The 15,889-nt window shown below is 43.7% G+C and overlaps 1 protein-coding gene across 1 annotated transcript; it reads left to right on the top strand.

Annotated features, from left to right (window-relative positions):
• The first annotated feature begins 2,317 nt into the window (after nt 1-2,317).
• Nucleotides 2,318-4,530, top strand: FUT4 (fucosyltransferase 4). Its single transcript, XM_068181486.1, has one exon. It carries the CDS (start codon nt 2,318-2,320, stop codon nt 3,533-3,535), a length of 1,218 nt encoding a protein of 405 aa, XP_068037587.1. The 3' UTR covers nt 3,536-4,530.
• Nucleotides 4,531-15,889: the final 11,359 nt, after the last annotated feature.

The following is a 15,889-nucleotide window of genomic DNA, read 5'->3' as shown; positions in this document are numbered from 1 at the left end:
ACTAACATAGACTCAAGTCACAGGGCCTTGACGTATGCGGTATGTAAAATCTGAAATCCAAACAGTGAGAATTTTTGCTTGGTGTAACTTTGCTGCCTTCAGTAGATATATATGAGAAGACCTTGGGTCAACAGCTGTTGGATATGAGCATGTGCAATGTCAGAGCTGGAAACTTCTTCAGTTCTGTACAAACACTGTTTGAACTGTGTGAATCAGCAGCCTCACAGTTCACTGAAGCAAATTGCTTAGGAAAAAAGTTTCGAGCCTATGTGACGTACTTTTTCACAGCAACTCTGTGAAGCAGAACTGGAAAAAGTAATTTTCTGGTAACCATGAGGTTTTGCAGTTTTTAAATAACTGTGAGATTTTCAAGTAAACATGCATGATTCTAAGAAGGCTGTAAAGGAGCAAAAATAATCCTCTTTTAACATTTATTTTCTTTTAGTTTTTCCAAATTGTTACTCCTCCTAGAAGTGCTTGAAACTGAATTTGACAAGAATTCAAAGTTATTGTGGCAGCTGTCACTTCTTTTTTTTTTCTTTTTTTTTCTTTTTTTTTTTTTTTCCTAAATAAGTTACTTATTCAAACTTGCTCTCTAAATTACATCTGTTTTTAAAAAAATCCCCTGCATCTTCCAAAGTACTTCCCTGTGAGGCCACAGGACACAGCATGTAAATCATAGCTCATCTGGTGTGGGAAAAACCTTTTGTCAGAGTTTAAAACCTCTGGCTGTTTCAGGTGTGGATTGGGAGAAATAAATGAGAATGCACATGGGAAGCAGCAGAGCAGTCCTGCTTTCTCATGGGCAATAGGGCAGGGGAGACCGGAGACTGTGCCTGCCTTCGTGATGTGAGTGGTGAGGGCTCTCCTCCCCCTGTGGCCCTCTGCCCTGTGCTCCTACATGTGCTCATGTATGGGGTTTGTGTGGCAAGGTTCTGGTACTGATGGGGTGACAGAGGTGGCTTCTTTGAGAAGGCGCTAGAGACGTCCCCCCATGCCTAGTGGAGCCAATACCAGCCAGCTCCAAGACAGACCCACTGCTGGCCATGGCTGACCCCATCAGTGATAGCAATAGCACCTTTGGGATCATGTACTTAAGAAGGAAAAGCGTTTCTGCACAGAAGCAATCACATCCAGAGAAGAGAGGAATGAAAATATGTGAGAGCAGACACCAAAGCCAGCGCAGAAGAAAGGGATGGAGGTGCTGCAGGGGCTGGAGCAGAGATTGCCCTGCAGCCCATGGTCCATGGTGAGGCAGGACGTTCCTGGGTGGAGGACCTCATGCCAGAGCAGGTGGATGCCCATAGGACTCTCCATTGCTGAGCAAGGTTCCTGGCAGGATTTGTGACCCCATGGAGAAAGGAAGCCCACGCTGGGGCAGGTTTGCTGGTAGGACTTGTGATCCCACTGGGGAGCCACACTGGCTCAGCCTGTTCCTATAGGACTGCATCCTGTGGAAGGAACCCACACTGGAGCAGCTCATGAAGAACTGGACGCCCTGAGAAAGACTCACGGCGGAGAAGTTCAAAGGACTGTCTCCCGTGGGAGGACCGACACTGGAACAGGGGAAGGGTGTGAGGAGTCCTCCCCCTGAGGAGGAAGGAGCAGCAGAGACATCAGAACTGACCGCAGCCTCCATTCCCCATCCTCCTGTGCTGCTCCTGGTGGGGAGGCAGAGAAATTTCGAGCGAAGTTGAGCCCAGGAAGAAGGGAGGGGTGGAGAAAAGGTGTCTTTCAGTTCTGGTTTAATTTTCCATTACCCTAGTCTGATTTGATTGGCAAAAAATTAAGTTAATTTCTCCAAATCGGTTTTGTTTTGCCCGGGGCTGTAACTGCTGAGTGATCTCCCTGTCCTTAGGTCGACCAGAGCCTTTCGTTGTATTTTCTCTCCTCTGCCTTGCTGATGAAGGCGGAGACAAAGCGGCTGTGATTATCACCCGGCACCAACCCGGGGTCAACCCACCAGAGGTGCCAGGGTGCGGGCGCCCTGAGACCCCTTGTGAGCGTTCCTACAACCCTTCCCGTGCGTGCTGGGGCCTGGGCTCTCACCGGGGATCCCTCCTGAGTGCGGAGACACAAATTCCCTCTGCAGCCGAGTCGGGCATGAGCAACCGAGCGGCTCGGGGCCGCAGCTCCCCGGCTGCGGGGGCGCTGCCGCTGCACGGGGCAGGCGGTGAAGCCGCGAAATCCCGGCAGGAGCCCGAGCACCGCTCTCCCCGAGGGCGGAGCGGAGCGGCCGCGGCGGGCGGGACAAGGCGGCACCCAGGGGCGGGGGCGGCACCCGGGCCGGGAGGCGGCGGGCGGAGGACGGGCCGGCATGGCCGGGAGGGGCGGCGGCAGCGGCGCCTCCCCGCCGCCGGGGCCGGGGGTGGGGGCAGAGCGGCGGCGGCGGCAGCAGCCCCAGCCCCAGGATGCGCTGCCCGGCCCCGGCGCGACCGGTGCCCTGCGAGGGGCAGAGCGGCGGCAGCGGGCGGCGGGGATGGATGCGGCCCCGCGGCGCTGCCGCGGCTGCTGCCGGCGGCGGCTGCGCGGGCGGCGGTGGGCGCTGGCGGCCGGGCTGCTGGGCGCCGCCGCCGCCGCGCTCGCCCTGTACTCGGCGCTGCCCGAGCCGGCCCGTGCGGACGGCGAGGCGGTGACCGTGCTGCTATGGTGGGAGCCCTTCGGCCGCCCGCGGCGCTTGCCCGACTGCCGGCGGCGCTACAACATCAGCGGCTGCCGCCTCAGCGCCGACCGCAGCCGGTTCGGCGAGGCGCAGGCCGTGCTGTTCCACCACCGCGACCTGGCGCGGCACGGCGCCGGGGGGCTGCCCCGAGGGTCCCCGGCGCGGCCGCCGCGCCAGCGCTGGGTGTGGATGAACTTCGAGTCGCCGTCGCACTCGCCCGGCCTGCGGGGGCTCGCCGGGCTCTTCAACTGGACCATGTCCTACCGCCGCGACTCCGACGTGTTCGTTCCCTACGGGTACCTCTACGTCCCGCCGGCGCCCCGGCCCTTCGTCCTGCCCCGCAAGACGCGGCTGGTGGCCTGGGTCATCAGCAACTGGAACGAGGAGCACGCCCGGGTGCGCTACTACCGCCAGCTGAAGGAGCACCTGCCCATCGACGTGTACGGGGCGCGGGGGCTGGCGCTGGCCGAGGGCGGCCTGGTGGAGACCGTCTCCGCCTACAAGTTCTACCTGGCCTTCGAGAACTCCCAGCACACCGACTACATCACCGAGAAGCTCTGGAGAAACGCGTTCTCCGCCAGCGCCGTGCCCGTCGTCCTGGGACCCCGCAGGGCCAACTACGAGCGCTTCATCCCCCCCGATTCTTTCATCCACGTTGACGACTTCCCCAGCCCCCGGCTGCTCGCCACCTACCTGAAATTCCTCGATAAAAACAAACCCAACTACAAGCGGTACTTTGCCTGGAGGAAGAAGTACGAAGTCCACGTCACCTCGTTCTGGGATGAGCATTTCTGCAAGGTCTGCGAGGCTGTTAGGACAGCTGGGAATCAAATCAAGACTGTTCAAAATCTGGCCAGCTGGTTTGAAAGCTGATGTTCCTGGCGGGCGAGGCTTGTCTGGACAGCCTGGGCCAAGTGTCAAGGTGTCAGGAAGGATGGGTCTCACGGAGATCATTAGCCCAGGTAGTCGGCATTAGCCACAGGAGACTGGCATCAGTTGGAGAAGCATACAGGTTTCAAAACAAGCTGTGAACAGCCTACGAAAGAAAGATTTTTATTAAAGTGAAAATTATGAAGGTATAAAGAGACATTATGCCAGATGATTCCTAAAGAGCAAAGTTAAGTTTCCAAAAGTCATACAGTTACAGAACTTTTAAAGTTCTGCACAGCTCAACACAAATATCGGATGCCAAATTCCTCAGCTGTACAGCTGAAACCAATTTTGGTGGCTATGACAACTTCCTGGACTGTGAAACTTTCCTCTGCTCACAGAAGATACATGATCAGTGCTGGTTTTCTGTAATACTAAGGCAAAAATGAATGTTTTAAACTGTTTTTTATGCGTGTGAAAGCTATTTGCAGACAGTTTCTGAGCTGCAAGTGTTGAATGTAAGAATTTTGCACAGTAGCACCTTTTAGCAAGGCTTGAAATTGCAGCAGCCTGCTAATAATGCTTTGAACCAAATAATTGTTCTGTTTAGGAAAAAGCATATGGAGGGGACTGAATCTGAGTGGACAAACAGCTCAGATGATGTAAACTATTTCTCCTACTACCTGCTGACACCATAGGCATATTTGTCCTCTATGAGAGTAGAGTAGAACTTTAAGTACAAGAAAACACAGACTGTAGGGAAGAAAGCTGGAACACTTCCACCCTCCCTTTTTTTCAGGAATTAGAAAATGTTTACAGGTATCTGCATGTTTTTCTCTGCAAAATTATTACCATACAGGAAAATGCAGGGAAAGACTCAGAATGGCAGAGGTTTTATTACTGTATTGACTATATACACAGAAAGGTTTACCTTTTTTCTCAAGTATGAGTAGACAGTGCTGTTGTCTAGCAACTCTTTCGATTTTTGGCATGTATTTTTAAAAATTCTGCTGAGGGGGCAGACTAGTCTTTTTGGTTTGGTTTTTTTTTTTTTTTTTTTTTTTTTTTTTTTTTTTTGTTGTTTTTAAAATAGTAATTACCAAAAAAATCCCCAAATCACTTCTATTCAGAAAGAAAATTACTCTAGAAAATAAGATCTACATTGTTGGTAAAATACAGATTGTGTGAGGAAAGAATATAAAAAAGGAAGAATTTACTATTTTCTCTTCCTTTGGTTTTGAGGTCTTTTTGTGGCTCAGTTTTTTAATCAATAAATAGATTGTTAAGGTGGAACTCCCTTTGCTCAGTGCCTGTCAGGAGTACTTACAGTAGTTATTCCTTTTTAGACTCCCACATTTTGCTGGAGCCATCCTAGTAGTGGATGTGTGGTTACTTTTTGGTTACATGTAATCTTGCCCAACCAAAGCCAGAAAGAAACTTCAGTTACAATTACACATCCTTGCCAAGCTCAGCCTTCCTGTCCTTTGCAGCTATGGAGTTTAGTGGCAAAAAAATGGCAATTTACAAGAGACTTGCCCACGTGATTAAGGTGTTTGTTCTGCTGCTTTTTAATCCATGCAGTTACTCCGACTTCATTCAGAGTAAAATCATGGGCACAGAACAGGGGGGGAAAGAAGAAAGTCAGTTGCAAATTAAGGATGGGCATCAGAGCAGGGAACCTTGCTGGCATTTGTGAGTCATATTTAGGTTAGGAAAGGATTAGATTTGATTTCAGCAGTATGGGATGTTGGATGAGTGCTTTTATGATGTATGAGCTGGCAGTCTACTGTAATTTATTTCTAGTTAGATATTCCCCATGATTAGGTACGCACAGAGCCAAGGATTATTGGAAAAAAACTAATAATAATGAAGTTCATTAATAATTTGCACAGTTTTATCAGTTCAAATCTTGCAGGCTTCTCCAATTGCTCCCTTCTGCTTTTGTGCAAGGAGTGTTGGCTGAAAGTACTTGATGAACTTTTTTGTTGTCAGTGCCAGAGCTGCTGTAGAATATTTACTGGGAAGGGAGTGAAAACCATCTATGCAATGTGGAATATAGTAGGGATGATTCCTAATGCTGCACTTTCACTCCAAGAGGTATAAAGTGATTGTTAAAAGTAAAAGAGTGTTCTTCATGGCATGGTCATCTGTTTCTCTGTCAGTAGTTACTACTCCCATAATACTGGGATACTGGGTTTGGTATTTTTAAAACTCCAATATAGGTATAGTATTAAGAGTAATACCTGAGTGTCAGGATGATAGGTTCCCTCTTTTCCTTTGAATGTATAGGTTGTTTTTTTTTTTTTCTATTAATTTTTATTAGAATTTGCAGAACTGTATACAAAAACCCAATCTTAAAAGTAATGAAATAATATTTAAGATTATACTACTTTTTATCAGTCTGCTGAATCCAGTGTATTTTTTCAATCCTTGTAATTTTTTTAGCATTTTGTGAAAGTTTCCAGGCACACAGTTCTTCTGTGTAATCATTAGTAATGCCACATGCAGAAGATCAGGCTGCAGGAGCATGGGAATTTCCAGAGATTGCAAACATTAATTTTCTTCTCAGCCTCTCTAAAAAGAGTTGAAATTTTTGAGGGAATATTTTTGTAGAATTCAGAAAAGAGCTACAAAGCAATTAAAGCATCATTTGAGTAAAGTGGTCAGAATTGCACAGTATTTGTAAATTGTGCATTGAGGATTTTTCAAGAACTGTACAGTGAAAACTTCAGATTTGTAGTAATTATTGTAGAGCACTTGCACTGGGAGAAGAGAAGCCTTTTCTAATTTCATCATTCTTACATGGATGTCGCAAATTTGTGGCTTTCCATTTGGGAATAAACTCAGCCCAGGCCTATAGCTGCTGAAGTCAGTATTACAGAATTTCTATAGATCTCTGGTTTTTGGTCATCCACAACATGAGCGAATAGTCTACTGTCTCAGGCAAAGGACTGGCTTTTGTAATGTACTTCATAGAGCTCTAGTTCAGTGATAGATGTAAAGTTTGCCTGAATGAACTGGTTTATACATTGGGTACCAGACTCCACAAGGCATTGCAGATGATGTATACAATCCAGTTGGAAAAATTGGGAAAAGCTATTTTCTATTTTTAGTAGAAAAGTTTCCTTTAATGCATTTTGAAAAAGTTTTTATTCCATGCCTTAAAATACTGGGGTGGAGGGAGAGAAAGGAAAGTCGTTGTCTTCTGGGTTTTATAAGAAGCATTCCCATTACTTTTTGGTTATGATATAAATGGAATAGAGAATTATGTGATCCCTCAAATTGCATATTGTATCTCAGGGAATTTTATACTGTAAGGTGTCTTGATCTTCATAGAATGAAGAAACTTTATATTATATAGATTGACACTCAATAAAATTAAAGTAGTGCAAAACGCCACTATTTTTTATTCTGTTGTCTGTGTTATGAAGGCTGAAGAAAACTGCTTTTTAAAGAGAATGTATGTCTTTTCATGTTTGTTTAATAAATAAAAGTGGCTGATTGTTCTCAGAGTAGTCAGACCATCTGAGGTTAGGCATGAAACCTGGTTCTGCCAGGAGAAAAATATTTTCATAGGAGAGTCTCTGCTGAGTTATTTTCTATATGAAAAGGTGCATTTATTGAAGTTGGGTGTTGGAAAAATGTCATTTCAAACAAAATCAAAAAACAAACTTTCTCTTGACCTACAGAGAATTTGAATGTGGTTGGATTCTTTTTGCCCCCCTTAAATTTCAAAATGAGACTATGTTTATTTTGGTATTCAGCATGTAGTGCTTTATCTTCCTTTTTAGCTAAAACTTTTTTTCAGGGTTGTTCATGGTTGTTTTCAACTGAGTGACAAAAGACCAAAGGCCAAAAGCTGTTTTCCCTAAGCTTCTGTTAACACTGGTTGCTGCCCAAGTGATGGCTTACCCCACTTTTTACTCATCTTCTGTATAGCTTGGTGCACAGTATTGAGAAAGCATTTCTGAAAATTCCTGTCCAGCTAGGAAGGGCTACAGACCTTGCTTTTCCCCCTGAGGTGATTGATGTTGTATCATTATCACATTTCACTTTTCGAAGTAGAGCTTAAAATGACTGCTTGCTTCTGCCTGATGGGGGAAACATTTTTTTAGCTCATTTTCCAGATGGCATTGAACACTGGGTTTGGGAAACCGGTTAAATATTTTTCTGACAAGTATTAGGTACCATTTGTTCAATCTTGTTTAGTGAGTGAGTGAGTGAGTGAATGAGTGAGTTATGCCTGATTAAACTCACACAACTCTCTCCAACAGTCATATAAAATGGTGTTTGTTTTAAAAGAGTAAATAACCCTTTGTAGGGTGCACAGAGCTGACTCAATCTAAAATATGTTGATGAAAACACTGTGACTTAATGTGGATTTAAGAGGTGTTTAACTAAAGATAACTCAAGACTCAAGTATAACAGCCTGTTTTTAATCAGTTAAAAAAGTCATTATTTGAATAACTTGCCTGTAACCAGCTTGGTTTATGTTACCAACTCAGTTTAACAATTTGCATAATTATGTATTTTCTTCTGTGTGGTCATTTAAAAATCAACACCCCAGGCCAGAATTTCTGTGTCTTCTTTGCATTCTGAAGATTTTTTTTTATTTTATGGTCTTGAGCTAAATACTTAAGCTTAATTTTGACACAATAGCAGCTGTTCCTGAGATTATCTGAGATAAAAGAGTCGAACCTGTTTTTCAGGAATACTTTGAGAGCTGCAGGGATTTCTCGCTGCTGGCTCTAAAGGTGTTCAGGAAGCATTGAGAAGCTGTGACCCCCTTTTCATTGAAAAAATTTCTCTAAAGGAGTACATTTCTGAATTCCTTCAATGATTTTAGTTCCTTATAATTGCATGGGTTTAATTTTTGCAACAGATTTAAAACTGGGCTTTATTTCAGGAATACTCATTATTTTAATAATATTCTTTTAATAACTATGAAAAATGGTCCCAAATTTGGAACTTGATTTTTTTTCTATTTATCAAAACATCTTTTGAAGTCAATCAACCCATAGGTTGGCTGTATGCATTATGGAAGAAAATTCTGCATTTGCATCCTTGAATTTGCCATTGATGTAAAAGACGCTGTAGATATTTTGGATTATGAGAAGCTCATAAAACAGGAAAACAGAACATTAGGAATGCCTAAGCTGTGGCCTCCTATGGCTCCAAGATCCTGATCATATGAATGCCTATGACTGGAAATTGGCCATCTTGCTTTTTAAGCAGAGGCAGAAAGATGATTGCAAATAGAAAGCATGGATTATCAGATTGTGAATGTATTTTGGTGCATTTGTAATATGCTGCCAAATAATTTCATGTAGTATAAACATGATTAATTTCTTTGAAGCAAGCACAACATGATAACATGAAATAACAGCAAAGTAATTGTCCTAAAGGCAAGGTTTGAGTCAAAATGGAAAAATGATACTGAAATTAAAAAAAAAAAAGGCATGCAATTGTGGCAAAGCATGGGTAGACATTTTGAATTGTTAAGTGGGAACAAACAGAGACTGTCCTTGGAACTGCTGACTCTAGCCCAAATTGAAACCAGAAAATATAGGTTCAGAGTCATACTGGTACTCATGCTTACATCTACTTCTGAATAGGAATGGCCTCCTGAAATTTAGGCAGAGCTCTGAACATTTTTGTTCCCTTTCCAGTCTGAAGTGTATGTTTTGCTTGCCTTATTGTTTGTTTCTGTTCTCTGTCATCCACATGTTTCTCCTCAAATGTGCACAGACCTGAGGATGTCTTCTTTAATGTCTTATTACTTTAGAGAAGGAGAGCTAAGAGGAGATAATATATGGATGGTTGCTGGGAATTTTGGTTGTATTTTGCAAGAGTTCTGTGGTAAGTGCAAGTAAGCAGTACAAACTGAATACAAAACAGAGAAGCATGTTGTAGGGCAGCATCTTGTTGGAGACTCCAGCCTGGTCTGAAACATCTCATCAGTTTTTAAGGCTGAGACGTTATGCTGTGAGTTTTCTATTTAGTGGTGAAGATTATTGCATCACGTATCCCCAGATAGTCCCACTGATGTGTTATCTCAGAATCAAAAAATCGTAAGATGGACTATAAACAGAGACAGTAAGTCTGTGCTGTGAAAAAATTTGTCAGGTTAATTAGAGCAGAATTTGTCCTGAGTTCAGGCTCTGATAAAGCATATTAATGAGAATCCTTAATGAAAAAAAAACCCAGGTTCACCACACTGTCTGTTTGTCTGTTACAGTGTCTGTGACGAAGAATGTTTTCTGTGCCGTCTTTACAGCTGAGTCATTTTTGTTGCTACTACTGAGGTATTTATTAAAGTGAGGATTGATCCACAGGAGTTGCTGAGTTTTTAGTAAAGAATTTTTTATGGTACTGCTGATACAGAGGAGGTGAAATATGGTCTCCTGCTCAGAGTCAAGGAGACAAGCATTCTGAGGCAGCCCAAAACAACCATCACTGCATGTAGTATGAGTGAGTAGCAGACCTGGGCTTGACTCCGTGTGGGAGATGGAGAAGATAAAGAAATGTCACAAAAGTAATGGGTTTTTTTAAAGCTACTGAAGTACTTTGAACCCCATTGCCTAAAGCATTTGAGAAATGCAAGGCACTTCAAAACAGAACACAAAAGGAGACTCTTTTGGTCACAAATATAGACTTTGCCATAGTCTGAACATGTTCCCATGGCTAAAAGCTGCAGAAACAAGCCTAAAAGGTCCCATAAGCTTTTTCCAGTGTAAGCAGCCAGAAGAGAGCAGAAGAAGAAAGCATGGACATCTCCAAGGCTATAAAAGAATTGTGTTAGTTGAAAAGTTTGCAGCAGTCTCACTGGCAGCCCCAGTGACCTGACCAGGACAGGGGCTAAGGGAGGGTTCCTCTTGGATTTCACATCTGGGAATAATTTTACCCTAAGCATAGAAGCAAGATATATGATCCTTTCAGCTGGGTTGAGTATCATCAATAGGGCACTGAGGAACAAGTTATGTGTTTCAGAAGAAAGATGAATTTCACTCCTTCTCTTGTAGGTGTGTGAGGCAGAGCCATAAGCTGCATTCCTTGCACTGGTTAATGACTTGTGACATACTGTGGGAAAAATATTTTTCCAAACATTTCCTTAAGGGCAGAAGTGGCTTAAGCCAACCTTTTTTTAAAAACAATGGTCTTAGAACTTGACAAGCTCTCACAAGTGTCCAGCCTCTCCAGCTGGCTGAGTTATGGACTCTTTAAACAGTGTCTGCTGGCCGTGGGACAGCTACACATGCCATTTAGGCATCTGAATAGGCTTTTTTAAATGCTCAATTTCTTCCTTTTGCTCTAGTGGTTGATGTGTCTACCTGTCACATTTCTGCTATGGATCAATCTCCACATTTTGCTCTCATTTCCCTCTCAATGGACTGCTGGCCAGCTCAGCTGCTTGGGCAGGTTAACTTGGGCCGGTGGGTTTTGATACTTAAAAGAAAAGTAGCATCATGAAACAAAAAGTATGTATGTGGTTTCTCTTTTGCTGGCCTTTTGGGATTGTGGGTAGTCAGGCTGGGGTTGGGCAGAGAAGGAAAGTGAAATGTAGAACTGAATGATGTATCTTCTTGCTTTACCTAAAGCTATACCCAAAGAATGTAAGATCTTCTAGAAGATATGTGTCTCTAAAAGCCAAACTGAAGAAATTCTCTCCATTTGTCCTGTAATGTTCCCCATGATAGTGGTAGAAATGGGGATGCAGAAATTTCCATTTCTAATTTTCTGAACAGCTGCTTCTCTGCAAATTCAGGTTTGATCCTTAACGGCCTCAGAGCACTCCCTCATCTTGTGTCATGGCTTGTTCACCTGCTTGATCCTACTGAAGTGCAAGGGGATCTGGACGGTTTTAACCTGCCCTTGAGGCCATCTGCTTTCCTCTGGCAGATGTGTAGGGCCTGGACGGGAGAGTGAGCTCTGCGTGTGAGTGCTGGCATCTCAGATCCCATGCTCACATCTACCTGGGTGATCTAGAGACAGACCTGACCATACTGTTCAGCTCCTTCCACGTCTCCTTATGCCCCTGCGTCTTGTAAATTGTCTTAATACTTGAGCAGTGTTACTTGCAGGCTATGCTTGCTCTGCACAGAAAAGCCATGAGACAGCAGCAGATCACATCTTGGCCCCTCAATCCACAAGCCAAACCCACAAAGTAGCCCAAATATCTCTAAGTACACCTTCTACAAGACATCAGATACTTCAGAAAGTCTGATATCTAGGCCATATCCTGTGTCTTTTGTCATTAATGACTTCATTTATTTTGCAAATGCTACTTTAAAAAGTCAGAGTGTTATACTGGCCAAAAAGAAAGTAGTCTGCTTTTTTTTCCCCTCACTGGAGTAGGTGCAGGCTGCCAAAAATTTCTGGTTGCTTGGGATATTGTTCAGCCACATGCTTCTTGTAATGTTCTGTCCACAACCATGTATCCTGTGGATTTCACAAGTGGTTTTGGAGTATATAAAGTGTCATCAGCTCTTATGCAAATTTCTGCATCTTATCAGTCTAGACCACAGTGTGTGCTATGAAGCCAGCAGCTGGAGCAAGACTTTTAAAAATAGATAACTTTCTCAATGTCCATCTCTCTTGGTCTAGATTGGGATCTGTGTTTTAAATCATGCTGGGACAGTACACTTACTGCACAGGTGCACTATGCCCTACTGCTTTTGCATATCTGGCACGGTCTAGCAGCTTTAGTCCTGCCACAAAAATAGGTGCAAATAAGCAAAGAAATAGAATAAATTTCACGAGTTCAGATGAAATTGTCACTTTATAACCCTTAGGTTTAAACTTAAGAATGCAGGGGGTAATTTCAAATGGTTTATCTGAAGTTACATAAATAAAAGGCAACTTAGGGACTGGGAACCTGTTGTCTTACGTTAGAGTGAGTCTACTGTCACTTCCAGTTAGCAGTCTGAATCTGGCCCTTTCAGCTTCCAGACAGACTGGATGAGAGCCTGTATATTAAGTCCAAAGGATTGGTTTGACAGAACATGAGTGAGAGCTAGACAACAAATTTCGTCACTTGCTCATTTTTGTGGCTCTTCAGATGAAACAGAAATCCTAACCAGTGCTTATTTATTTTCAGCTCTGATGTGTCATATTGATGCATATATTGATTCCTTATGGGTTAATTACAGACTTCAGTTTGAAGTGTGATATGAAAGAGAAACAGGGGTATAATTTTTACATTTTACAAATGTGTGCGTGTTGCAAGATGCTTCACCAGCAGAGATCATACAGGCAAAGCAGACTGCTGTACCACTAAGGTTTGGACACAGAAGGACTCAGGCATTTCACTTTATACTGAAATTAAACCTGATTTGTACATCTGTAGGATTCTGTGTTTAGATTAGGAGCATCTGCTTTGACTCCTGTTTCTGTCCATCCCTACTGCATTCAGCAGGGTGTTCTCAGGAATACTGAAGTACTCTCTTGGACTTGCAATCAGGTCCTGTGACTTGATTTACCTGTGCACACGTAAATGCTGAAGGAATGTGGCCTGGGTGACTGACAGGTGTGTAAGAGAACAAAAAGATGCCACTGCAAGGGAACGCTGGCTTTGTTCTCACTGAAGGGTCTGACCAAGTTGTTCCTCTATTTCTCATGATGTTTACAGCACATTAAAGTCTTCTATATTCAGCCTTCTGAAATGCTGCTTCTGCATCAAAGAGAAAGTATCCATTTGTTTCTGTGACATAGCACCTGTCTGGTTTTACCAGAGGGTTGCCAATCATCTGATTTTACAGGTAGTTCTCCATTGTTTTAAAAGAATGTAGTTTCACTTACATCCCAGGTTACTTGGTTTATATGATGAAAACTCAGCATTATAATTAAGCTAAAGGCAGGTCTGGCTTCAGTGAAAATGTCACAAAATTTTATCTTTGTTTCAGCCTCCACAAAGTCTGATATAAAACAAGAGAGAGGTTTCTGAGGGGTCCTAAGACCTGTCATCAGAATCTTTCCTGATCTTTGCTCTTAGGAAAATATTCCATATATTTTATGATTCTATGTCTTCTGTAAGAGGTAGTCTAGGAGGCACAAGCAGATTTTATCCTTTTCTGAAGTCTTGCATATTCCTAATTCATTGGAAGTCATTTTAGCCTGACTTTCCTGGAGATAGCAGGGCTGGTTTTTAGGATGATACATTCCCCAGCATTTACCTCCTCCTTCGGTTGGTGACCCAATGTGTGAGTTGTGGAGGCGAGAGTCTCCACTCAGCCTAATATCTCAGGTCCATGTGTGTGCTTACAGCTGTCCTTCACACAAAACAGTGCTCCAAATAGGTAGATGTAACTCATGATTGGTTCTTATCTGAGCTCAGGGATGGTAGTAATTAATGGTGGTGGGGTGCTGACATGTCTGGTACAGCCTGATTCTTTGCCCTAGGAACACCTCAGTGGAGTAAGACAGGACCTGGCCAAACCATTCCCCCCTCACTTTGATTACAGTAAGCAAAGAACCCCTCTGTTTGTAAATACACCTAATATTATCCTTATTTCCTAGGGGGATTGTGAGGTATTTTCCTCCATTAATAAGATACTTTGAGATCTATAAACAAAAAAGCTGCTACAGTGGCATGAAGGAGCTGATGCTAGAGACTAAAGGAGTGCATGGCAGTCAAAAAGATGAGAAGACTGCTGTATTAAAGCAGCCTGGATCTGTGACCTCTATGGGATAAGTCACTTTCATCTTTGCTAAGCTGAGGCTCTAGTAGGAGTTGTCACTTCGGCTCTGAGAAGGCAGAGCAACCTCACTCCCAACCCCATTCCCACCCCATTCCTGTCAGCATATTGTCTTTGACAGGAACATTGTAAACATGTGGAGATGGGAATGTCTCCTTCGTGTCAGCACTCTTCTGAAAGTTTGACCTGGTTCTGTTAAAAATGTTCACCCATGTCCCAGCAAAGCACAAGGGAAATCTCTCCAGTGGTTTCTTGGTGTATCACCCGACACGTTAGTGCTGTATTTGCCTACAGAAATACCACAGGAGACACAACAAAAGGACTGCTCCAACACCAACCAGAGTGACCATGCTGATGTGATGTTTATTCTGAATGCAGAAGAAAGTGAGATAAGGTCAAACTGTTCTTTCCACATGCACTGCATTGCATAAGTGTAGTAATATTTTTATATACCCCTGGTGTTTTGCATCTCTTTGATTTTTGCAATCTCACACACTACAGCACAAACAGAACAGGGTCTGCAGGAAGCAACAGTGCATTGTGTGCCTTTGTTGCAGTGAGCAGGACCTCATGGGGTTGTATTTCAAAGTTCCATAGAAGACCATAGCCCCAGAGCAAAAAAGACGTTTCTATTCTTCACCACATGTATACACCTCTTTAATATAAAGGAGAGGTGTCAGATGGTCATGTCTTGTTGTGTTTTGATTTTCAGGGGACACACCATGATTTTCAATAACCTGATGCTCTACCATCAAGTGGTACATTTCATTTGCCCCTGTGGGGACACACACTGGCAGTGGGGGATGTGTTTGTGTCTGCACACACCAAAGTGTGTACAGTCTCGGGGGCCACGGGGAAGAGGAGGTGCTGTATCAGAACAATGGGCCATTGCCTCCTGGAGCAAACAGCAACAGTGATGGTGGTAGGCACCAACATCCATCCTTGGCCAGGCTGCTACATATTTTGGGTAAAATGAGGTGATTTTGGGTAAAATGAGGTGATTTTCCTTATCTTTGAAGGTGGCGTTCCCTATTCTCTTCAAAGGCTAATAGAAAACTAGTTTGCTCTTACATGCATGGTATCAAGAGCAGAACCTCAAAACAATGGGCTAAATTGAACAGCAGAAACATGACCTACCAAGTAAAGAACAACTTTCCTTGATCCTCAGCCCAGCTTTGGAGATAAAAGTGCCCTGAAGAGTAATACATATACCAGCTAATGGAGCTCACTGCAGGCAATGTCCTTTTATGGTGAAGGTGGGCTTCTAGTTCAAAAGCTGCTGCCAATTTTAAATAAAACAGCATTGAGCAAAAAGAATCACAGGCTCTTTGGTAGCCCACCAGGTCCCAAAGACCATCCTGGATGTTTTGAGTAAAAATTAGTGTCTTGGATTTTATCTGAGACTTGGAGTGTGTCCTAGGACAGAGGGGTGAAAGACACAGCTGTAATTCAATTTTAGAAGTGAAATTCAGGCCCGTGGGGTCACCTTGGGAAAAGTTTGGAGGCCACCCTGGATCACAGTTGAGCAGGTTTTCATACCACAGCCTGAGAGCAATTTTCTAGCCTTCTGTTGCTGTGATACAGTCCTAAAGTAAGGTAAGCACACATAACTGAGACAAAGCCTACATAGAAAAAGGCCTGGCTGGAAAAATGCCCAGGTACA

The sequence above is a fragment of the Anomalospiza imberbis genome, chromosome 2 (assembly GCF_031753505.1).
Source record: "Anomalospiza imberbis isolate Cuckoo-Finch-1a 21T00152 chromosome 2, ASM3175350v1, whole genome shotgun sequence".
Taxonomy (NCBI): domain Eukaryota; kingdom Metazoa; phylum Chordata; class Aves; order Passeriformes; family Viduidae; genus Anomalospiza; species Anomalospiza imberbis.
This window is presented reverse-complemented; position numbering and strand designations above follow the sequence as displayed.